The 26,036-nt window shown below is 39.6% G+C and overlaps 1 protein-coding gene across 2 annotated transcripts in view; it reads right to left on the bottom strand.

Annotated features, from left to right (window-relative positions):
• LOC146608622 (gamma-aminobutyric acid receptor subunit beta-3-like) overlaps window positions 1–26,036 on the bottom strand; it is an 83,573-nt gene that overhangs the window by 6,524 nt on the left and 51,013 nt on the right. For both annotated transcript variants that reach the window (XM_085347949.1, XM_085347950.1), the window contains exons 5-8: window positions 22,281–22,501; window positions 16,640–16,722; window positions 14,153–14,290; window positions 5,652–5,804 (exon numbers count right to left, since the gene is read on the bottom strand). In XM_085347949.1, coding sequence (XP_085204075.1) covers window positions 5,652–5,804; window positions 14,153–14,290; window positions 16,640–16,722; window positions 22,281–22,501 — 595 coding nt within the window. The remainder of the gene's footprint in view (window positions 1–5,651; window positions 5,805–14,152; window positions 14,291–16,639; window positions 16,723–22,280; window positions 22,502–26,036) is intronic.

Raw genomic sequence — 26,036 nt, 5'->3', positions numbered from 1 at the left:
CGAAACCTTAAGGTCACACTGAAAACTCCAGCAGATGTCTTTGTCGTTACTACAGTAACAAGGCTATTTTTACAAAAAACATGTTTGTACTGTGGCTGTTTCCATTGCTAGTTACGAGCACGACTGACCTGGCAGAGAAAAAAAAAGATTATGGTGCTTGCTATCATCAAGAACCAGAGAAACAGCAAGAAATAGCAGCAAGGGTGAGGGCATGTATTTGATTTGAAAATCCTAAAACAATTTGCCCGTTGTAAACAGGATTAAATATAAAAGCGATCAGCAGGCACAAGCTGCTAGGTAGGTGCACAAAGTCTGCCTCATTGAAATTCAAAGGTCTGCCTTGTAACATCCAACTGCCCCCTTGGTTACCAAGCAGAAATAACTCATCAGAATAGTGTTGCATGTATCTAGCCCCCAGCTCCTGGTAACCTTAACTACTAGGGATAAAACACACCATTGACAGTAAGAGCACCTTCACACATGGCAGAACGACAGCATGAGGTGAGCCTCGTAAAATTATAGCCACATATAGAACTGGATGAGGGTCAATGCATTTTACGATGACCCCTGAGCACCCACCGTAAGAAAGGATGGGCAAACAGCATGAACACTGAATTCTCTTTAACTCACACAAAGGTTTTTGGTTCATGTGCCATAAAGTAGAGCAACGAGACATGGAGCAGTCAGAGGGGGGTCGCGGAGGAGGGTGCAGGAGAGCTAAGGTCTGTCCAAGCCTTCGTGTGATTTATTGGCACATTACAAGGCTAAACAGCACTCGCGTGTGTGCACTGCAGGTCTGAATGCGCATGAGCTTGCTCGCATGTGCACGTGCTCAGTGCCACCACCCGTACTGGATGGTGCAATCTGGTTTTCTTTTTTTTCCCTCCACATAATGACAGTCTTGTTCTTTATAGGTGTTCGCTGAGCTGTACCATTAATCTCTGTCCTTCGCTCCCTCTCTTCTTCCAGTCCTCACTTCCTTTCATTTGCCCCCTCCCTCGCTCCCTGTTCGGACAATTTAATCAAGGGGCCACGCGCATGTGGGCCTCCCTCCTCTTTCATCACGGTGTTACACTCTTTGGGGAGAAATATAGTTTGATGGGGTTTCTCTTGCTCCCTTTCCTTCTGGTCTCTCCCCTCCTCCTTCCCCCCACCTTGTCTTGTCTCATTGTTCCCCGCTTCTTAATCTTGCCATCATTTTGTGGTGATTTCCCTCTTTGCTCATGCAGCACATTTTTTTAAGAGTCCCCTCCCCCACCTTTCTCTTGTTATATGTCCCCAAATCTCTTTTCCACCCAAACAGCTGGAACAAAGGCGCACGGCAATCAAATCTCCTCTAATCATGTGCCAATAGGCCATTAGGAACACAGCTCCACATTATGAAAAGAGAAAAAGATATATTATACAGAATCCCGTTATGCCTGTAAAATGACAGGCACAGGAGGTAAATCAAAGCAGTGTTAATTGAACACTTCAATTCATCACTTGCAGACAGCGCAAACTGTCAGTCTGATAGGACTGCACGCGCCCCGCGTGCAGTCCTATCAGACATAAAAATGTAGTAATACGTCCATAAAGATGTGGTTTGACAATCATTAGAAAAATGTCTTTGTTCTTCAAGGGGTACAGGCAGTCTAGTAGGACTGCAAACTAAACTAAACAGATATACTTACATCTTGGAAAGCTAAGAAAACTTGGCAGCAGTCTGTAGAGTTTCAGCTTTGGCATTTGAAGTTCTGGGGCAGAAAGCAGAACTCTACTGACATACTTCTACTTTTTCTGACATTAAAATTAAGTTATTTTAGTGCATGCGCAACAAAAGTGGTAACTAGCATGGCTGTTGAGGGCACTGGAGCTAAGTGACTGATGAACATGAACAGATGATTTTGGAGCAAATAGGTCTCTATCTCAAACTTTGGAAACTACCCCTTATGTGCCTTTGTAACTTAAGAGGTCACTCAGTAGCTTGTAGAGTTATTTTGTACCCTTAATGACAAGTTTTGACGCCTCAGTATATATCAATAAAGATGTGTTTTTTGGGGGGCTACTCCCAGTAGATGTCCAAGGGGTAAGAGTTAAAGATTTATCAGACCTTCTAAGTTCTCACTGGTGATCCACACATCAGTGGCCTCTCTGTGCTGAGCATGCTTTCCCCTCTGCGTGTGGGTTTTCTCAGGGTATTGCTTCTTCTTTCACAGTCCAAAGACATGAATGTTAGATTAACTCACGATTCTAAAGTGGCTTGAGGTGTGAATCTGAGAATGAATGGTTACCTGTCGGTTTTAGCCCTGTGACTGACTGGTAACCTGCCAATGGTGTATCCCACCTATCCAAATGGATAGATGGTTATGATATGTATTATCTAATCTAAAACAGCCTGACATTGGAATTGTAGCACACTGTCTATAAACTTTAACCTCTCAACATTCACCAGGTCAACATTAAACTGGTTAGATGTTAGATGAGGTTAGATGCTAAACACAGCCATCATCAGGAAGTATAAAATTGACCTTTCAAATCAACTCTCTTACATGTAGTCGGCCTTTTGCTAAAAGATCTCCATCTCTTAATAGGTAAAAATTCCATATGAAAATTTCAAAAGTTTGAACAAACATATACTGATTTCAAACTTATGTGTCTTATGTTACTCTAAAAGTGTTCTTGTACAGCTAACTGTACCCTAACTGTACACATAATACAAGTATGAATAAAGGTCCTGACTGTGGAAAAAAGCTTGCAACCAGATTAAGGTGCAAGCAGGTAATTTGTAACTTTGCAATCCTTTGGAATTGCTCAGGAAAATGAGATTCTCCTTCAAACAATTCAATTGTTTGCCTGCTGCCTCCTGGAATTGATTTCCTCCTGATCATTACACTGCTTTTACCGGCAGGTGTGTGCACACACATAGACACAAAGAGCAATCCATGCACACACACACAGCCTCTTCCACAATCAAGATATCTGCTGAAAGCTCAAAAAGGTCCATCAGGAGTAGAGAATGGACCTCTGGTTGCCTTTCGCCTGTCGAGCTACATGCCGGATATTGCAGCTATCACACATACAAAAAAAGCAGACATACACTCCAAGGCATACGATAATGACCGGATATTGCATACATGCCTCGACGAAAAGATACGTAAAGAAACCGTGCAGTAAAAGAGAAGTATATGCACACACACACACACACACACACACACACACACACACACACACACACACACACACACACACACACACACACACACACACAGATTCCCTCCAGGGTAGCAGGGGAACAGATGGATGCTGCTGAAAGGTAATGGATCAAAACATGTTTTCCAAAAAGCATGATGATGTGTTAAGGTCATTACTGGTCCATTATCTATCCTTACAAACTGAACTGAAGGACTGAAGCAGCAATCAATTGGCATGGCCAGATTGAACTATTTGGCCCCTGGGCAAACATTTACTGCTCACCCATCTCCAGCCACACCTGAAAGTTTCCGTCAAGTTTGTCCACAACGGCAGAGCAGCACTGCAGATTTATTGCCTGTCTTTGGATTTTGGACAACCAACCTCAAAAGGTCACCTTACACTTTTAGAAGCTGAATAATTACCCAATCAGTCATCAACTGATTCGTTTAAATCTTTAGTTGCAGCCAAACTTGACTACTTGTTGGCTACTACTGCCAACTGATTACAGTCTGGGATTTTAAAGGTCTGGCCCCTTCTGCCTTAATTTGCCTAGTTGGGATAGTTAAGTGTTATGAAAGCATTTTATGAAAAGTCAATAAAGGAAAACAACTACAAATATTCCTAATTCAAGATTAGCACATAAAGCTGTGCTTTCATTTTCCATGGCATCATTTATTTAGCACAACTTGGAATTTCTTTTTTTTTTTTGGAAAAGTTTGCCGGTTGCGGAGGCTTTGCTGCATGAATCCGTGGCTTGTTGCCAGTTCAGAGAGAGCCTTCTCTTTTCACTGTGAAATGGCTCCAAAATAGTCCCTGAAGGGTATCTGACAATGTTAGTTCTCTCCAACCACCTACAGCATCTCTAACAATGGGAAATCTTACTAACGAAAGGCTCACCATCTCATCATCTGTTTGGTTAAAAATGTGTTACTTCGTTTAACCAGTAGCGTTAAACAATGATATTTCACACAATTGTTATATTATGTAACACACTTTCTGACATATTGTTAGAACAAAAATGATTAGAGAACTAATAAAGACTTAGATCAGACTGCTCTAAAAGGTTATACTAATACTGGGGGACAGAGTGTAAATGGTGGTGACTATCCAGATAAGCAAGTAAGCAACACACAACTGATTGTGTATTACATGTTGAACTTATCTGGATTTATGCAGAGTGGCTGTCTGATTGCATCTATTTCATATCTAAATTATTTATCACTCCAATGCTGTAAAAAAAACACACATCCATTTTCTTTCTTTGTTGTATGTATGACTGACATTTCTTGCTTCGTAAGAGTAGACATTGCTGAAACACAAAAATTTGAGGAAATATCAACATCTGTTCATTTGTGGCGTAATCTTACCACAAACCGCTTTGATCCATCGAATAATGTCACAGTTTTCACTATGTTTGCTGGGTAGTTAAACTCCATAAAGTAGTGATTTGCTCAAAGTAACCAAAACGTTATTTTACTAACTGCAAAGCAACATTGAAGTTAGCATTAGCAATTACAAAGTTGAGAACAGTGTAACTCGGGACTCGCCCACTTCAAGTCACCAGTGGTTATTTTGCCTGTCGTCACTTGAAGTGATCTCTGGTTGCCATGTTGCTGCTAATAAATGTTCAACACAATCTTAGTACAGACAGTATGCTGTTTTTACAGCAGTATTCACAGCTAGTACTTACGGCTAAACATGGTTTATGGCTACCTTGCATAATATTAGCGCTAACAAAAGCTATATCACATATACTTCTTTTGAGTTTCATCTTGTTTTGGGGTTTATAAAAACTAAAGGAAGAGACCACCCTCTCTCAGAAATAGGCAGTAGAGCTGTTTCCTTACTCCTTACGCTTGAACTGGACCTCTGTTATTTAGAGGTGTAGCTTAATGAACACTTAATTACCTATTTAGCATGTCAAGTATGAGTGTTGTGGAAAGCACTATGTATAAATTGCACCTGAGATATTACCTTGGCTGCCTTCATATCCTGACCATTGCACTTGCCTGATGTGTGGTCGGCTCAGCTTTACACAAAGGCAAAACTATGCTTCAGCCTCCAGCTTGAAATCTCCATAATTACATACCACTGACTTGTTTACTTGATCTCTGCATTGTTGAGTGCTACTAAACTGCACCACTCAAGTAGAGGTTAAATAATGCCCATTAGATATGTGATGAATTTGTAGCTCGTGAAGGCTTCTCAGTGAATTTGTACTTTTGCCCTACAGAAACTGTCACAATGGATAAAAACAGTCCATTAAGACATACAGGATGGCACTTTTCCTCAAATCTATCACCATTTAGTCCATCCATTTACAGGCCAGTTCCCAAAGCTCAGACACAATAACAGGAGAAGTTCAGACTATTTTGGGAATCAAGCTGAAGGAAGAAAGGCAGCTTCTGATTTCTACCAGTCCCTGACCTCATCTGAGAAAGAAAAATACTTGCTCTTAAACAGTCACCACTACTTACCTAGAGCCACTCTGGCTGCTGACGCATCATAGTTTATCCAGAAGGACACCCAGGAGAGGATGGTAATTAGGATTGATGGCATGTACGTCTGCAAAATAAAGTAGCCGATGTTCCTCTTCAGCTTGAAGCTCAGAGACAGTCGAGGGTAGGCACCTTAAGATAAGCGAGACAGAGACGAGTGGTTGAGAGATAAAGTAGGCAAGAACCTCTGAAGGTTCATGGCGTGTAATATAAAAACTGGTAAAATGAAACATATTAACATCCCTTAGACGTTATTTTTGCATTCACTTGATAATGTTTTAACTTTGTTCTTCTGAGAAGCATGCAGGGACACCTCGTGTTTTTGTTTCAGTTTCCACAGCAACCCCAGCAGCATGGGTCGCCATGGTAACAAGCATCCCCTTCAAACGCGCAAACGCACACTGACTCGCTCTCACACGCGCACACAAAACTGCAGTCATGCATCAGACAGATGTGACACAATATTCAGGACAGTGATAAAAATTTCACCACGTTTTGATTTATCAATTCTCCACATCATCCACCTCCATAATTCATGGGTGGATTCTGAAGGATTTGGCATTACAAGAATGCTGAGCTTTATAAATGCATGTAGCGGTGCTTCAGAGGCTTCATAAGTCAGGAATTTCAAATTATAGCGCTGCTTTTGAGAGAGCATTTTTGCCATTAATTTTTTTTCCATGACCTGAAATATAAACAGAGTCTGTGCATGACTGTGCATGAAGTGCTGATATAAATGGCGTGGCACGGTTTCTCATCAATCTCCTAGCATTATGTCTCTATATAGATTTTATCTATGGCTTGTTACTCCCACTATTCTTAGACATTTTTCCATTTTTGTTTTATATTGGAGGAGAAGTGGGGCCCATTATGCTGTAATTGCCAATCCGTGGGTGTCAGCCAAAGCTACTTATGGTGAGCGTGGGTCCAATCGACTACACACTTGTGTGGAGTTTCATAGAGTCACTTAAAAAAAAAACAAAAAAAAAACCCCCACACCCAATCTCATTAAGATTCAGCACCAGCTGTATGTTAGATAGCAATAAAAATGGCAACATATAATTTCAAAAACAGGCCATACATCAAATGTTATTATGTACTCTAAGTGCTATTGACTGATTTGACTTTTTAAAGCATTCAGCACCCACAAACCCCATTTTATATCATGATGGATCAGTGGAATTATTTAGTATGTCATGCACAAAGCCCACATTAACTCATTATACTCCCAAAACAGTCTCGCACCAGCAGGCTATAATGCAGTGTTGGCCCAACTGGTCTATATGGGATTTGTTTATTATACTGAAGATATTCATAGTTCCCAGAAAGTGAATCCTACTAGGCTTAAATTCATTATTTTTCCACCTACCTATCAAATTTTTATCACCAACAAACAAATGAACAACAAAGTCTATACATGTACCACAAACACATACCAGACAATATACATGTACACTGAAGTCAACATGAAGAAAAATATTCTTTATTGATGCAAAAAAGACGTTTTTCCCTTGACCTTCGTGCCTTCATGAGTTCTGAAATATTTTTTAAAAAGGTCCCTGAAACATAATGATTTTTGCTTGTCTTTCGGTTTTCATTTAATTTATTTATCAAGTAGATAACATTTGTTCAGTTTTAATGCCACTTTTATTTCTTTTTATTTCTATAACTGCGTCCTTCAAGATAAAAACCATGTAGAAATACAGAAGTATATAGACAAAAGGACTAGGCCACCTACACATTACCCCTGCAGGAACTGCCATGCCATGAAGCTCCTGGCGCACAGTTTTAGTGCTGATCTTAATGCCAACTCAGCAGAGTGTTGGCAACTTTTACACACTTTGCACCTGAGCACTTGGTAACCCTGCTTTGGGACTTTACACAGCCACTTCATGGCTGAATTCCTGTGGCTCCTAAAGCATTTGCACTTTGCATTAAAACCAGCTTATCGTGGAATATCTAAGAGGGTAGAATTTTCATCAGTTGACTTAGCAACCTATTTGTTTCCCGCACTAAAATTCAGTGAGCTCTTTCGAATGACCCACTTTTTGACAAAATTCAGATTATGAGGTGTGGCCTGATAGTTTTGTCCATCTAGTCCAGAGGTCTCCAACCTTTTTTGCACCACGGACCGGTTTAATGTCAGAATAATTTTACGGACCAGCCTTTGCGGTGTCGCGGATAAATACAACAAAATAAAATGATACGACCAAGACAAAAACTGTGGTATTTTGTAAATATAATAATAAACGCAAATTCACTGTGTAATTGTGTAACTTATTCCTCCAGAAATGTGCCAACAACACAGAGTAACATCCTCCTCGCTGCCTCTTAATGCTCTCTGATCGCTATGGTAACGCGTAAATATTTCTTTCAAAATAAAACAACTACAACATGGGAAAACACCCAGGGAAACCGAGCTAACGATAAAAACCCTGAAAACCATAAATTTCACACCCGAGCCTCAACTCTCGGGGCCCGGTGCCAAATGACTCATTACGAATGACTCGACTAATTACAAACATGAACACATGCTAAAGTAATATTACACCTAACTACACAGCAAATTCAAAAGTGTTAAATTTTTTGGTGTTAATAGTCTCCTTGCAAAAGTAGAGTTAATTTTACTCTAAGCAGAGTCACATTCTTTTAATGTAACTCTGAGGTGTAAAATGATAGTAGTTAAAATCGAGTGTTAAAAATGAGTGTTTCTCTGTCAAATCTGGAGGTGTTACAATGGAAACATTAACTCTTGACCTCTTAACTCTGAACTCCTAGAGGGGCTATGACACCAACAGAGTAAATTCACAGACTCCGCCCCCAGCACGGCTCCAATCGAAGCTGAAGTGAAGCCGTTTCAGAACATTTTGCTCTACATATTTGAGTTGTTTGCCATGCTTGGTAAGTCATTTTTTCAAAGATTGTTTCAATTGTTATTAGCTTTTACTTCTGTGGCTCTTTGGAGTTGAGACAAAGCTGTGTGAAAGGCATTAGCCATGTTGCTCGCTGATAGCATAATATTCTGTTTTAGCTAGCTGAAAGGTATTGTTTGCGGGCAAATACCACAGCCTTGAAAAAAAGCTTGCATGTGAATTTTCAGTCAAACTTTTGGTCAAATACACCTAAAACAATGTCTAGAATGTGAAATGTTGGTATAATGGTGCTACTTGAAGCCTGAAAACGATCGCCCATAAAAAAAAAAATAAAAAAACGAGCAAACAGCAGTAGCTGACGTCCTGACTGGGTTCTACGTTAGCATAGATCCCTCCAGAGTTTTGTGCACACGGTTTATGTAAAAATGAAAAAAGTTGAGGTTTTACATTTAGTTCAGTATTACCTGTTGCCTGTGTCCTTGTCTTTTGGGAAAATACTTTACACAAGTAATGGCTCAAAGAGGATTCCTTTTTTTTTTACTGTGCTGCAATTGTTTACTGGATTATTTGTGCCGTTAATTAGTGTCAACTAATTTTTATTCAATCTCCGCACAGGATATGCTTGTGAAGATGGAATATGGGGGAGAGCAGAAGTGCGTTGAAGTTCCACAAAGGGATGAATGAAGGACATGCATATTGTATTGAAGAAATAAGTGATGAGAATGCTGTTATTTGCATTTACCATGTCAGACCTTTTGATAAACAACATTCTAATGAAAGTGAGAACATGTACACTGTTACATCTTTCAGAAAATGTTTTGAAATTGTGGTGCACAGTTCAGAATAAATGTTTTTCAAAAACCATTGCATCTTTTTAGTAAATGTTTATTTCCAAAAGAAATTTCTAGAAGTTCAGAACAGTAAAATTCCCGCTTTTTAGAATGAATTAGAAGATAACTCTTACGTAGTTAAACTAAAATACTCTTTGAGAGTTAATATATAAACTCTTAACACCAAGTGTTAAATTATCAACTCCAGACAGATTTGGTGTTTAACACTAAATCAGAGTTAACGTACCAACTCTCCAAAAAGAGTTAAATTAACACTCTCTGGTGTGGACCCATATAGACACTTTAATAGTGTTGAAATCAAATCCGACAGTGTTAATTTGGACATGCTGGATTTGCTGTGTAGGTGTAATAAAATATCCCAAATTATCCCATCACTTCCACTTACAAATAAATACAAGTAAAGCATGTACGCCTAAAGTAGGGATTTTGGTGTTAACAGATCCTCGTGCCAATTTGATTGGTTGTTCCAAAGTTACCTCACCAAGCACCAGACATCCATGGATGTTGTTTGGTATATTTGGTTTTCCAGTCAGCTTAACAACAATCAAATCTAAAGTAAAAGCTACATCTTAGGGTTAGAGACACAAGTTGTTGGTTTGAGAGTCTAACCCTTGTCAATATCGGCAAGAACGTTTATGTAGGCAGGTTTGTCAGAACTGGAAAGGCTCTCTAATCCTGTAAAGACTTTACTGATTAGTTTATGGGTTCAGTCAATCATTTTGGGTTATACTGAATAAAAGAAAAAAAATAATTCGATTTCTATAGGAGGCATATCTAGGGTGTGCTCACTAGCTGACACATTGCCCCAATACTGTGTGATTGTGAAATTTTACCTGGATGTATTGATTAAAATGAGTTACAAAAAACCTTATTTGGCCAAAACGAAGAATTTGACTCCGTTTGACTTTCACTAATCAACTGATTAGTTGCTTAAATGATTCACTGATCAATTAATTGTCTCAACTAGCTAATTCCATAAGCTTCTGTGTTTAATTCTTTGTGCAACTTTAACCAAAGCTTCATCTCACAGTCGAGCATATGTTAGCGTTCATATAAATACACAAAGTATGCGTTGTTTATCACATTCAATGATTCTCCAATATTTACAGTTTTGGCAGCAGTGAATAAACTCCACACATGCTGAACCTACACTTCACTGCAGTGTGAATATAGGAACAGACTGTGGCAATATCCCATTCACTCTTTTAGATGCAGCTTTAATGGCAACTCCTCCAGCCTAAATCGGAGCAGAGTATCTCCGCAGTAGCAGATGCAGAAGTGGCTCAGAAAAAGAGGAGGCTGAGGTTCACTTGTGTGTGGGTGTAGAGCAGTACTGGCTGTAACTGCTATACCAAACAACATCGGCAAGTGGGAGGAACACCATGTGCGAGGGCGGGGAGGAGAGGGAGGAGAGGGAGGACGGAGAAGAGGGGGAAAAAAACAGAAAAGGCGAAGAGTTAAGGTGATGATGGCAGTCATATAGTGGAGTCTGGGTAAGGCTGAAGGTGGTGACTTTTTTTGTCTGCTTTGACACGCTGATCGCAGGAGTGTTACTGTCAAGGTTTAGAAGCAATGAGAGGCTGTGTTGTATCCACTGACAGTTTGATTCTGGCAATGAGACGCATCTTTAAGGGATCCACTGACCCCATACGCGCCAATCTTGCACTGGATCCTGCTGCTCAAGCTTTCTTTATGAAGGTTGTTTTTTTAGCTTTCCGTGTTTTTATGTTGGGCTGACTACCTGCAGCTCAGATGAAGCACTGCATGATATAACTGTTTGCATTACTGGCTTTTAAAAGTGTATCGCAAGTATGCAGCAGAAGTCTTAGTGAAGTCTTTTTTTCTAATACCGTTGCTCGGCAAAAGTGAGCCAGATTTGTCCTTGTGCGCAGTCTGCAAAAGCTTCTTAATGAATTTCAGTCCTACATTAATTAAAAATGAGTACTTTCAGGGCTTTTTTTTCTAAAGCTGTTAACGAAGCATTTCTTGTTTTCTAAAACACACAAACTCGAAGGTATATTCGAGGCTTAAAGAACAACGAGTCACAGAATTAAAGCCACCCGCTTAGTATTTTGTTGCTTCTCTGTTCTGCCAAAAAGAGCTCTGACCTCCTGATGCACACACAGAGGATCTCTGGGGGTGCCGGACTTTGGATCCATTAGGTAACATCAGTGAATCAAGCTTGTTCTGATGCTTGATTGGTTTGGGACTAAGCGAGCTTTGTTGTGTTCCTTGAGTTGTTCCTGAGCAGACTTTTGAAACCATGGTAGCAACATCCATCTTTTCTATACAGTCTATTAAATGTTACCTAACTCAGAAATGTTGCCCTAGTGGCCATACAAGCATTTCCATACGGACATGCAGATATTACCCTCGCATGCAAACAGACAGTTTGTGTGTGTTTAAATGAGAAACACTGATGTGTTGAGGGCCTCATTTCACATGAATTTATGATGCCCTGAAACCCGGGTTTTTTTTCTTGCAGCGAGCAGGGTAGTTGGCATCCAAGCACACCTTTTAAAAGCACTAAGAAAAGTTATATTAAAGAAAGCCCGGAGGGAAAACAGGAGGAAGAGAAAAGAGGGAGAGAGATAGTGACAGATTGGAGGGATAGCAGGAAAGGAAAAAAAGGGAAGGGAACTAAAGGCTTGCTAGTGGCACATGACATGGACAAGACCTGATCATTAGGCAGCCTGGCAGGGAGCCTTTGATGTGCTTCACACATCCTGAGCGGGCGAGCAGACCACCGGACATTAAAATAATAGCCACCACCCACAAGGGACAAGCCGCCTCTCATAAACAAGAGACGCGCTTGCATCGGCACACTTACATGTGATTCACATGAAGGGCAGAGACACCCGCGTATGATGGTAAATGGAAAGCAGCCGCACGTGCAGTACAGACAGAGAAAGGTGCACGCGTGCTTCAACAGCATCTCAGCATGAAAAAACAGAAAATAACACAGAACGGCCACAACAGAAATGTTACGCACGCCCGAGAAGGCAAACAAAGAGTGATTTACTGTGCATGTCCTTTTCAGACCCAGCGTGGCACTTCCTCATGAGCATAACTTCTGTGAGAAATTACATTATTACTAAATGTCACACAGCTTTTATTTCCGAGGCTCCGGAGAAGCCGCCTTTCTCGATGTGTCCCCTCTGACCAGATTATATGGTCGCTGGTTTCGAAATGTTCATAAACACTCTGCGTTCCGGCGTAAATGTACACATTCAGTAACAGTCTGATTCATTTTGGACCTCAGTGGATGGGCGACGTGTCAAATCAAAGTTCATGGAATATGATTGAAATGAGGATTACTTGTTAAAATAGCTCCTCTACAGCGATCTGACACACATGAATTAGAACATGAAATGTGATACGGTAAATCCTTCATATACATTGACTTTACAAGTTGCCTTAACCTGTCATTTTGCCTTCTAACTATACTGAAACTCTTCCTCAGTGTTTCTTGTCATCCACATTTCATTAGAGGTTAAAGGTCATTTGATGATAAATAAGGTCTGAGATCTGCTGGCTCGTGACAATCTGTTTATGCTTCGTGTTTCTGAAAGGGAAAAAAATCTGCCCACATATCGGACTATCACAATATTTGAATCACTGAATATCGGCTGGGCTCTAGCAGCAGGATGCTTTGTAGTGCAGCGGGAGATTTTAGCCCACAGAGAGTGAATATAGTAGGGTGTAACAGTATTAAAGTAACATCCTCATCCTCAAGTGTTTGTCACTGTATTGTGATGACAGTGAATGAAGCTATACAAATAATTCAAAAAATGTTGATACAACTTTTATGTTAAGATACAATTTTCTTTCAAACCTACATCAATTTAGTTGTTTCAACATGAGCGATTTCTGAAAGGAACAACATTTCAGATCAGATCTGCAAACAGCTGTGTGACTGTTTAATATCATTTTTTGTCCCATCTTCCTCCCCTCAATCCCAGCTGTTCAGCAGGCTGCCTTGCCAGAGTCTGGTTCTGCCGGAGGTTTGTTTCCTGTTAAAAGGGAGTTTTTTCTTCCCACTGTCGCCAAGTGGTCACTCATAGGGGTTGCCTAGTTGCTTGGGCTTTCTCCCCATTATTTTAGGGTCTTTACCTTACACTATGAAGCATCTTGAAAGGATAGCTGTTGTGGTTTGGGGCTATATAAATCATATCGTATTATCTATATAAAACTGAATTGAAACTGAGGTTTTCATAAATAATAACTACAAACTTAGACATTCATGTCTTTAATTATGACTATTTATTATTATTGTATTTGAAACCAATTTTTCAGGGGCTTCTCAATCAGACTGCTGCAATCACACTGACTTGATAAGAGTCTTCAGCTACATTTCCTACTGATAGCACAATAACTGAACCATTACATCCATTAAACTTCACCTCTCTGGGTCAAGAACTGCCAGAAGTGGGCATGATATACTTTCTAATTTACCACATGTCCCGCTTAAGCACCATTCCAACAAGCTTGCGTTGCCTACTGCTGCATGAGGGATACTTCAAAGACGGCGCATTTCCTCATTTCAATCCAATTAAAAGCACCAATATATATATTATATCTGTTGATATAAGATCAACAGACATTTTGGCATGTTTGCTGCAGAAACTGATGGAATAATCAGCTCCCGAAAACAGGCCAGTGCATGAAATGGACAATATGATCTAAAATGTCACATCCCCTAGTTAGCCTCACCGTGCATTATTCCCAGAGGTAATCCAGCTGATGAAGCATTTACCTGTGGAAAAGACTACGTTCTTGGACACCAGCTTGTAATCGACAATGGAGAACTGAGGCAACTCGATCCGTGTCACCCCCGTCACAGCCGACTCGCCTCCCTTCCAGTAGAACTCGATGTCGTCTGTGGTGTAGCCATCTGTAGAAGAAGACGTGCGCAGACACACACACATGCACACCAAGGTGTAACCATCTGTCTAACCATCACTGGAGACCAAGACATGCAGTGTTGCTGATCATCCAACTGGGCTGTCATTTGGGAAGGAAATAAAAAAACACTTTTGAAGTTGTTTCCAAGTACCAGGCGCTTTTCTTAATAGCTTTACTTGGGGTTTGGAAAATGTCAGAAGAATTATAAAATAGACATATCCAGTGCCATTAGCAGATCTTGCTTTAGTATTTTTGTGGGGATGATACCAAAAACAATATAAATACAAACATCTACAATGTGCTTTGTTCTTACTCTAGCCGAGACATTGGCTCTAACTAGCCTTAAACTCTATGTGTTCCTGATAAGCCTAATCCTATCCTGCCGTATTGTTGGCATGCCAGGTGTAAATCAGTGCCCAATCAGAAGGCTGACATGAAACCAAGTGGTGCCCTGAGGATGTCTGTAAAGGACGAGCAGAGACACTCACTGCTGCTAAGTGATACAGCATTCAAACGCTGAGGAGTTCTCACAAATAAATATGTGAAATGTCTAACTTAAATCTGCTTGAATCAATATTTTTATATCGACATAACACGTGTAATGGCATCCCAGTTATTCGTAATAACACACCCTACAGAGAGATGGGATGCCCTGTCTGTAACGAGCCCTTTGGTGTCTTTCAGCTCATTGTTTTGGCCCACGCCATCACGGTTTCGTGTCACTGTTTCTTATCAGCCCTGTTTAAAGCCGCGATGGCCTGCTCGCTATCAGCACAAAACAGAACAGGGCCAAAGTCATTTGCAGCATTTAGCAGCTAAATGGCCACATATAACCTAATCTAACCTAACCTTGTTACTCTAAGTCAGTTGGTGATTCCTAATTGGCTGTAGGTGTGAATGTGAATTTCCCTCCAACTCTACATGCTCGCCCTATATAGGCTGGATAGGCTCCGGCACACTGGATCCTGAAATGGATAAGTAAACTGATTGTTAACAAAATATATCCAATCGACCAATCGCATGACAGCAACTCAACACATTTAGGCATGTAGACATAGTCAAGAGCTGAGCTGATTGTGAGCACAGATTGAAGAAGAGAGATCAATTTAAGTGACTTTGAATTTTGCATGGCTGTTGGTGTCTCACCGACTGATCTCAGTACTTCAGAAACTGCTGAGATTTTTCTACACAGTGATGAATGATCAAAAAAAGAGAAAACATCGACTGAGGGCTAAGTGTTTTGCACTATCATGTCAATATGGAATGTTTCCAGGACTTTGCTGAATTTGTGCCACAAGAAAGGCAGCTCTGAAAGCAAAATAGGGTTCAGCCTGAAACTAGCTAGGTGTACCTATTAAATAGGCCAATGGCTTAAATGAGCTAAAAATAGAGCGAATACTAGACTTACATTGGTTAGGTGACCAATAAATGAATGCTTACCATATACTTATCACTTTTATTTTTAAATGACTTGCCCTCAGGTTGATGCCTTGGCCTGCTGTTTGTCTATATTCCTGTTTTGCATTTATAGCTCTTTTTATTGCTTGTTTAAAAAAAATATCTCTGCATGCAGAACAATAACCCCTGTGTTGTTCTGCATAATTGACACAGATTATGTAGACGTAGTTCAATATTATATTTGCTACAATAGAACCAGCAAGCAACCAGAGGAAAATGCATGACAGAGGGTAAAGTCTTGCACAGACTCCTTTTTTTTTTGAGGTTTTCTTTTATAGTCTCCAAAAGTAATTGTTATTTTGTCATCAATGTTACTTCATTACACCCACCAGGTTACTGACGAACTACTAAGGAGTTGTATTAGGGTTGAATTTTAGCAGCAGGTTTCAGAAACTTGACGCTGTTACTTTTCAAAACTACTTTCCTACATGCATTTTAACCTTACAGTACTTCTGGTATAAGATTCCATTTATAGAGGTAGAATTGAGTCTGAAACTATTCCTACCCTAAGTAGCACATGGCAACCTAGTGGATCTTTACGAGGTTAAATGAGGTGCAAACATTTGCAAAAGAAAGCATGACTTCTAACTAAATAACTGCACTAGATTGGTCTTTTAAACTTTCCCAAATCTTTATAGAAGTATAATATTGAATGAAATTAGCTAAGTATTTGTCATAGTCATATATACTACCCTCATCCATCTGGTACAGATTTAAAAGAAAGGCTACAGAACACAGAAGAGAAACACACACACAACCGCTGCTGTACCTCAGGTTGCACATTCTTTCATGCATCTGTAACATTTCACACATGAGACACTCTGCCTGTGCGCCGCTGTTGATCTGTCAAGCCCACAAGGCATTAGGCCTGTCTACTCACAGCTCTCTATCTCCAGAGTGCAGTTCTGTTCATCCAGAGGATACCTCCTGAGATCCATCATACATGCTGCTGTTGTAGTTATCCTGAAAAAGAAGGCATGGGGGGAGAGGGTATATTTTAGTTAACACATGTGATTTACTAAAATTGTTCTGAAAGACGGATCAGAAGGAGAGTGAAGATGTAAGGGATTTGAGGTGTTTTAAAAATAGCAATGCAGGTAAGCAGTTACCTAACAGAATAAGGGACTGCGGGAATACAATTAGATTACAGCATTAAGGTGAAAGCACCTATCATCTTTAAAGGAAACCAAATGTCCATTTGCCTTTTCAACCTGTCCCTCAGCTGGTTTCATATTACTGGAGACTACTGGCATTGTCATCTTAAAATAAGATTATAGCACCACCTCCTAGTTAAAATGCTGACTGTGTAACTGTATACCTAATTAGACTATAGATCATACAAGACAAGCAACGAACATGTTTGCTTTTGAAACATTTTGTGCTCCCCCTTCACCAAAACTGTCCATCCCTCCATCTTGCGATCAAGTAAAAATTTGTAAAAATAAAAATGATATGAAGGAAATGCATCCTTCCCTGTTCAACTGAACTGGGTCATGAGGAGGTATCTGTGCCTTTTGTTTATCAGATGTGCGAGCTCAAACGACTGATAATCAGACAGTTAAAAAAAGCAGCAAAGTGAAATGCAAATTCAAAATGATTTAGGCTAAGTCTGGCCTGATTAAAAGCTGGCTGCTTGGCAGTTAGCCACTGGATGTATTCACTGAGCAAAGACTGAGATGAGGCTCCATTATGTGATATTATTATGCAGCAAAAATTACAGCAACATAATAAGAGGTCTTCAACAGTAACATTAACAGTAAGCATTACCACACATATTATAGATTATATGGACTTCCAACACATTTTCCAATACATGACACAGATTATCAATATCACTGAAGCTTCTCTGCTACCTTATCTCTTCATTTCATTATGGTAACAACAAGAAAAAAAAACTACCTACACTGTATTGATTAGCAGTTAAAAAAAATTTGTTGATTTACATTAAATCATTAAAGTAACAGTTTTTAAATTAGAACATATTGAAAATCCATGGATTTGGGGACATTGGAGTCGAAGGTGTTTAATCAAAAAAAAAAAATTCATATGAATAAAAGATGATATCTAAATGGCATAAATTGGAATATAAATTACAGCCTCAAAATCCAACTGATTATCAGAAAATGTCATTTGATAAATTAAACCTGAAATAATTGCATTTGGTTGTGGGTCAGTTTTAATCTTTTTTTTTCCATGCCACTCTGTCTAACAAAAGCCAGGTCAGAAACAAATATCGTACACTGTACCAGTTAGTGCGTGTTAGCTAATATAACCCAGTGACATGAAGTCCATTCTGAAATAACCAAATGCCTGTGTTACGGCTTTTTACTTAATTATTATTCATTACTGCATTTATCAAAAACACAAAATTTGTTGAAGTATCTCTTTTTATTTGGCATACAGCTAACTACCTAGCTAGCTAACTAGCTAGTCTTAGCTGTGGGCTTGTATTGAGCAAAAGAGAGTCCAATTGCTGATTTGACCAAATTTTCAAAAGACTCTACAGTAGCATGTGAACAGCCGCAAGGAAACTATTGCTTCAGCTGGACAAACTAACACATGCAGCTAAATTCAGCCAACAAAGACTCAATGCACAATTTAACCCCATCAAAAATTCATGTAAAGGTACAGGAGAAGTCATACAAGCTATAAGACATTGGTATAGCTTTTGGGTTGGAAAAATAAACCAATGCAGAACTTTACCAGATCACTGCTGACCTATGTAAACACTTTCATTAGGAAGTTATGGGCTCATTCACTCATTTTGGGTCATACAGAATAAAACATTAAATCTGTATTTAAATCTCAGTCACGCTGTGTTTCAAACAGCAGGATTATCCCTGGTACTCTGAGTGTTCGGTATCATGGTCAGACCTGCCCCTCCTTGTCACACTGGATTTTTTAAACCAAGACAGCAACAACAGAACCCTCATTTCAAGGTTTCAAAATGATACTTCAGAAACCAGTTTATAACTTCAAGGTATAACTGGGTCAATCCTTAATACCATCTATTTGAGTAACAAATAATGTTAGGCTAACAGTACTCTTGTGCCCTCGAGTAGTCTGTATTCAATGCAAATTCAATTGCTAGCCTATTATCTTACTACTACAGTATCCCAAAGACGTTAGTAAGGAAGCTAACATTAACTTGTAGAAAAGATCTTCTGAAAAGTGAATAACTCTTTGACTGTATCTTGTGTCAGAGTGAATGGGATCCTGTGAAACTAAAGCCCGAAATTGTACAGTTCCGTTTTTATCATTTTACCAAAACCGTTCCAGGTTTTGACTGTAGTACAATACGAATCTGTATTCTGCATTTGGGGCACCACAAGCTGCTATCAGGAGGGCTGAGTGTGTGATTGGTTTTAAACGACTGGTAGTTGCACATTTTTTACCTTTCATTTAATCTTTCTTTAAATTACAGACAGTTTCTGTAAAATGCAATTAATAGACCATATTTGCAAAAATGACAAACAGCATTGTGGCAAAATGCAACTTACAATGTAAATACAAACTGCTTTTGAGAGCTTAAAATTGTATTTTTTACTGCTTTCCCTAATAAACAGCAAACACACAAATACAGAGTGGCTGCCTTGAAACCACGATAAAAATCTGCATTCAACATATCACTCAGCTCTACCTGGCATTCATTTATGTAACAGTTCATATCACAAACACCACGTCACACGTCTCCCTCTCCTTTTGATCTCTTAAAGCACTGAGAGGTCTATAAGTAGTCCACAGGGCTAAATGCTATGAACTCCACTTGCATAATCAAGCATAGCTGCTTGACTATAAAGTATGAACACTGACACATGCAAATGCAAGTGTGCAAGTGCACACACACACACAGACACACACATGTTTTTGCTTTGCTCTAATAATTCAAAGCTTGCATCCATAATAACAGGTCACACTAGCTCTTCTGAACCTGCTTGTCGAAAAGATCAATGGAAATTCAAAACAAGGGCTTTATGAAACAAACATCAAACAATAGCTGAAGGCTGAACTTTGCATTGTGGATCATGTCTAACCTGTCTGCACTTCTTGCCGTAGATGAACTCTAACGGCAGCCCTCTTTAAAAATAAAATAATAAAAATGCTAACACTGACATGCCCTTCAGCATGACACAAAACCCTCTCAGCTGCTGCAGGACTGTGCCAAAACAAGGCTTTGAACACAAAGAATTAACTTGGCTCTGAAAAACATTAGGGAATATTCTTGACCCTGATCATCCTTTTGTTGCTTTTTGCGTGATAAGTGTTGCTTATTTGCAGGGCCCAGAATTGTCCAGAACAGCTTTCATGGTTACTGTTGACTTTGTGAGTTTGATTTTGACTCAGTTTACTTCCTGTTTTATTTTGAAGGTTAGAACCCATGTGATTTTCTGTGATTGCACTATCATTTGTTCTTTCCCTTGGTAGGGTCTGATTACGTTCACCTGTTCCTTATTACCCTTTTCTCCGCTTGTCAGGTTGTGCTCTCTTCTCAGTCTTGTTTTCAGGTCTTCTCTATTTTTGGATTTGGGATTTTTAATAAACCTGCCTTATGCAGTTCTTTTGTTATTATTTTTCTGACTATATATAATCATAGGAACTTTTCATCATTTCATTTATCTAAATATAGAGGCTCATTTTAAGAAAAAATATTTTGAAGGATGAGGTTGCTGTCACTCTGTATTTTCCTCTATGAAATAAAATGACCAAAATCAACAATGCTTTCGAGTGTATTGTATTACTTTTAGACTGCTTAACTTTGTCTTTGAAACTCTAAGCTCTACTTTTGATGAAAGTATGTGTCACAAAAAATTAGTAGAATTTTTAAATTATATATACAAAAACCTCAATAATCTCCTTAAACACTAAAATAGTAGTATTTGCAAGGGACTATTTTTAAGTGGAGGATTAATACACACTTGGTGTTCTTCTGAGTGTTTACTGCAGCATAATGATGTATGTGGGATTCAAAATAAACTGCAGTGCACATCTATGGTAATCAAGGCAGGTGTCATGCAGTGCAACACCGTGGTTCTCTGATATGTTTTTAATTGTTTGGGGTCTCAATGACACTTAATGGCACCAAAGATTAAGCTATATGAAACTTTAGCTATATAGCAAGTCAAGTGGGATCAAGTTTGCATAAGCTGTGGATTTGATAACAACAGGAAAATGACATTGTTGTTAGAGCAAGAAACTGAGGCGGGTGCATAAGGGGAATATCCACTGCTAACAAAACTAGAGGGAGCCCTTTTTTATTCATAACATCAACTCAGTTAAACTTCTGGAATATCGATCTGGTCAGTTAAGAAGCAGAGGGGGTTGTTAATTAGTTACAACTGTACTGCCGTTGATTAAATTAACAACAGGTGCACCAAAGGGGCAACAATGACACAACCCTGAACACCGGAATGGTTTTACAGCCACTGACATTTTTCCGCTCCTCATCTTTTCTGACTGTTTTTTCATTAGTTTTGCATTTAGCTAGGGTCAGTCTCTCTGCTGGTAGCATGATACCTGGACCCTACAGAGTTTGCACAGGTAGTCCAACTCCTGGAGGATGGCACATCATTACTTGTCGTTTTCAGAAGACTTACTATGTCTCAAAGCACAGTCTCAGGAGGAGACTGGAGATTTCATAATGGCTGTAGAAGGTCCTTAACCCATCACCCGGACTGGTATCTTCTTCTTTGTGCAAAGATGGACAGGATGAGCAGTTCTAGAACCCTACAAAATGACCTTCAGCAGGCCACTGGTGTTAATATCGCTGACTAAGCAATCAGAAACAGACTTCATGAAGGTGGCCCGAGGGACCAACGTCCTTTAGTGGGCCTTATTCTCACTGCCCAGCACTGTGGTGCCAGATTGGCATTTGCCATAGAATAGTATAATTGGCAGATTCTGGCCAATTGTCACCAATGAGAGCAGTTTCAACCTGAACACCAGGCTGATGTCACAACACCCTGACTGCAATTAGGTATCAGGATGAAACCCTTGGACTGACTGTTAGACCATGTGCCTGTGCAGTGGGTCCTGGGTTACTCCAGGTGCACAACAATGGTGAGAGTAGGCAGGGACTCAAGATTACCACTGACTCTCATGTTCATACAACCTAAATTCAATGGAACAACTCTGTGACATTGTGTTTCAGTCCATCCAACACTGCTAAAATGCACCTCAGATTGTCCAGGAACTCAGTGAGCCCTGGTCCAGATCTGGTTGGAGATCTCCCAGAACATCATCCATCATCTTATTAGAAACATGCCCAACATTGTCTGGTATGCATACAAGCATGTGGGTCCATACAAACTACTGAGAACCTTTTTGAGTTGCAACAAGGAAATTTTGGCAAAATGAACCACCATTTCTTTTTGTAGTTGCAAGGAGGTTGGCGTCCTACTTTTACTCTAGTGTGACTGAGTCATAAGATAATGTACAACATGGAATCCTGAGAATGCTAACATGTAGCCCAGTCAAAAGTCCCACTGTCTCATTAAGAAGAAGACCTGACAAGCAGAACACACCTGAGTCCATAGAGGACAGTCCCATCTGGATGCAGGCGGATCATGCGGTTTTTGACTGTGACTCCATGGACGAAAGACTTCTTGTCATTGAGAAAGTAGGTGTCGGGGACCCAGAGCTGGTCAGCAACCCTGTTGTCAAGTGTCAGGTTGAGAGGGATTCCCACATAGGCCAGGCGCTTGTCCCTCCAATACTGCTGGAAATACATAGTCAATGTGTAGTCCTGCGGATAGAAAGAGAAAAAACACAATAAAAGGTGGGTACAGCTTATTGTTACATGTTATACAGGCAATCACTTCAGGTTTTCTTTCACAGGAAACAGCAGACATTAAAAAGCAACATGAACAGCTTTTGAAGGAGTGTGGGCCAACTGGTTCACACACACACTCCAGCCAAATTCTCTCAAGTGCCTTTGCCCTGTCTTTTGCAGTACAGTAACCAACACAGTAATGTGCCATTGTACAACAGTGTGTGGGAAGGCTGACTCATGTAGCTGCAGCTTTATTGAAAAAAAATCTAAGAAAATTTCACCTGATCTTCAACTAATTTTTCTCCCGTGGTTGAGCATTCCTCATATAGGCACAGTGATTCACAAAACCTCCAAGTTGACCTATAACAACAGCCCAGAAGCTTTTTAAACATACGTTCCTTTTCATTAAATTCCAATGGGGTGACACTTAGGCTGTTAAAACACAGTGAATTAATGTCAGCTCTGTTCCAGTGGCTGTTTTCTCTCAACGTGCTGTAGTTGAATGCAGCTCTTCTGTTATCCTCCATAGGCGAAGGAAATGGAAACACATGCTTTAAGTAACACTTTATTGTTCTATCCTCTAAGGTCAGTGCTTATTTGTTAGTCTAACAGGCATTTTGCAATTACCCAAATGCAATCAAAAAGAACTTTATCTCTAGGATTGCACTGCAGTATGCAAAGTTTTTGAAGTTCTTTAACTATATTAGTAGATCAAGTTTGCTGTTAAAATATATCACATACTCTGTCTTACAAATAAGATGAATTTATAATGCATACTTGTTCAATCAAATACAATCTAAGTTTGTGTTTGTTTCAGCATACACAGTCTGGCATGATCACTAGATTTTGGTGGTACAGTGATTATATTTCACTAGCTTTTACTCCTCCTTTTGTAGGTGCACTGTATGTCAACATTTCCTGCTGCATGATTGGTGTTGAGTAAATTTAGTCTTAATTTTATTTGAACTGGAGGTCCATTTGCTAGGCCTATATTAGTACTAGTAAACCCTTATCGTTTTCTGAGTTTTGTTTTCTGTGATTTATCTACTTTTAGTCCAATTTTGAGTTTAGCCCAAATCAGACACTGTACTCATAACTATAGGCTAGTTTTTAACAACTGGAATAAGCTCTAGTTTAAGCTAAGTAGAAAATGTCAGTATGCCAGTTAGGGCTGGGCTATATCATACCGTTCACGGTAATACCGGTATAATGTTGGGCAACGATAGGAAAATGAAATATCGCAATAGAATATGGTTAAAACGCGCATGCGCAGTGCCTTTGTTTACATAATCACAAGGCGGCGATGCAGAATGAGAAGAGCGAAAGCGGATCATTAAATGAAACGGAAGAACCATAATTGGTTTGTAAAAGTGCTGCAACTTCAGTGGTGTGGAATTGGTTTGGCTTTCATCCGTCAGATACACAACAAAACACTATTTTTGGATGCTCTACCAAAAATAGTGCTAACGGGCCGTTGTTATTACCGTGTTTTTTGGAAAATACGGCACACTTAAAATCAATCCTTTGATTTTTCTGAAAATCGACAGTGCCCCTTATGATCCCGTGTGCCTTATGTATGAAGTCAGCTTGTGTTTACTGACCTCGAAACGATTTTATGTCGTACACGGCGCTTGAAAATCTGTCAAATGTTTCAGTACGACTTTGCTAAGCTACGAAGCCGCACCGCTTGATGGATTGTTGGAGCATTACGGCTATCGTAGGCAGGAGCCTCGCGGAGTGATACGTACTGTGCTTCAACATAATATTACCGTATTGTGTGTGTATAACCTCTTAAATTTTGTGGATATTATACATGGTTATGCTGAGGATATGTCTGCCAATTTCCACTGGAAATGCCCTTTGGTTAAACTGTCAGCAAGGAATTTGCATTTGCACTGTTACATTTTTTATATAACTTTAATGCACTTAAAAAAGCTGCTTGTTTAAGTGAAAATACATTGATGGGTTTTGGTTTTTTTTGCACTAATAAAGTTGTGGAGTTGTAAAGTATTTTGTCTAGTGTCAATTATATCGTCAGTTTTATCGTTATTGCAAATTTTGAAATGTATATCGTGATAAATATTTTTGTTCAAATCGCCCTGCTCTAATGCCAGTACACCAATATGGTGAACCAAGTATCCAGCATTAGCATTTATAGCACTGTCAAGATTAATGTGCTAGCATGCTGCTGTTTTTTGCTAATTAGCCTAAAGTGCAAGGTAGGCTAGCTACGGACAGCCTTAAAAAAGTTGCTAACATAACAAACGTCTTTGTCTGGATAAATACTGGGAAATTATTTTTTTAACCACTGTCAGTATTAATCTATGATTATTATCAGAAGAAAATGTCATATAATATAAATCAGCATTAAGTGCATGTTCAATAAATACACATTGTTTCTCAAGTTTATGAGCAATCATGTTAAAAAAAAACAAACGAAAAACAGTTCTCTGTTCTCTGAAAAAAAAAAAAAAAGCCACAAACTCAAACGAAATCTCACTCTGTGACTACGTTTTGCAGCATTTGCATATACTGAAGTGTTTATGTAATAGTAGTTCTTGTGTCTTTCTGTATAAAGCTCACCATCTGGCACACAAGTCAAACAATTACTGGCAAGAAGTACTTAAAGCCCAGCCATGGGTACACTCATAGCCCTGCGAAAATCCAACATTTAAATACTGTTGTGTAAGTAAATACTTTTGTTTTGCTTTGATTCGAGCCGTATTTGACCAGTGCAGAAGCAGCAGCAACGATAGAGGACAGAGCCCCTCCCTCCCTCCACATCACATAATCCACTTAACCAAGCTAACAGTCCCTCTCCTCTATTTCTGTGTTTCTGCACCTCTCCCCCCTTTCTCTCGGTCTCTCTCACTCTCTCTTTCTCGGGGCAATGCCATGATCTTCCCTCTTTACCTGCTGTGACGTTGTAATGAAACCAGCCAGCACCAATCTGGCACTGGTAGAGGCACACATGTCCGTGTGGTGCTGCAGTTTTCAGGTTTACCGAATGGCAACAACAAGAACCCCCCCCCCCCCCCCCCCCCCCCCACAAAAAAACAAAAAACAAAAAACAAAAAACAAAAAAGCAAAACACGATTATAACCGTCCAGTGTGATGAGCACAGCTTTCCAAAATGTTCATGTGTGACAGAACTGTTACATAACCCAAGTAGTTGTTTGTCTCTTTGCAAGCACCTGAAACACTGTGTTACTAATGCATACAAAATGCTCGAGGTTTTGCATTTTCATGACGAGGGGGGATCATACATTTATGCAAATTGAGGCGACTGACTTTGTGTTAAATAATTGCTTTCTTTTCACTTGCTCTTCACAGTCAGTAAATATGGTTTCCAGGTTTGGTTAGAACACAGAGATGTAAAAGTGAAGGGCTTAGTCAGCACAGGATACAGATTGGGCCCACAGCATGACAAGGAAAGCTCATGGCTCTGAGCCATAAATGTATAGTGGTGGAACCAAGGCCTCTTTGGTAGTCTCTCCTCTCAATATTG

This window comes from Diplotaxodon limnothrissa, linkage group LG23, assembly GCF_057381915.1.
Source record: "Diplotaxodon limnothrissa isolate DT_005_m linkage group LG23, D_limnothrissa_male_GT1.1, whole genome shotgun sequence".
In the NCBI taxonomy this organism is placed as follows: domain Eukaryota; kingdom Metazoa; phylum Chordata; class Actinopteri; order Cichliformes; family Cichlidae; genus Diplotaxodon; species Diplotaxodon limnothrissa.
The sequence above is the reverse complement of the archived record's forward strand: the minus strand, read 5'-3'. Positions and strand labels throughout refer to the sequence as shown.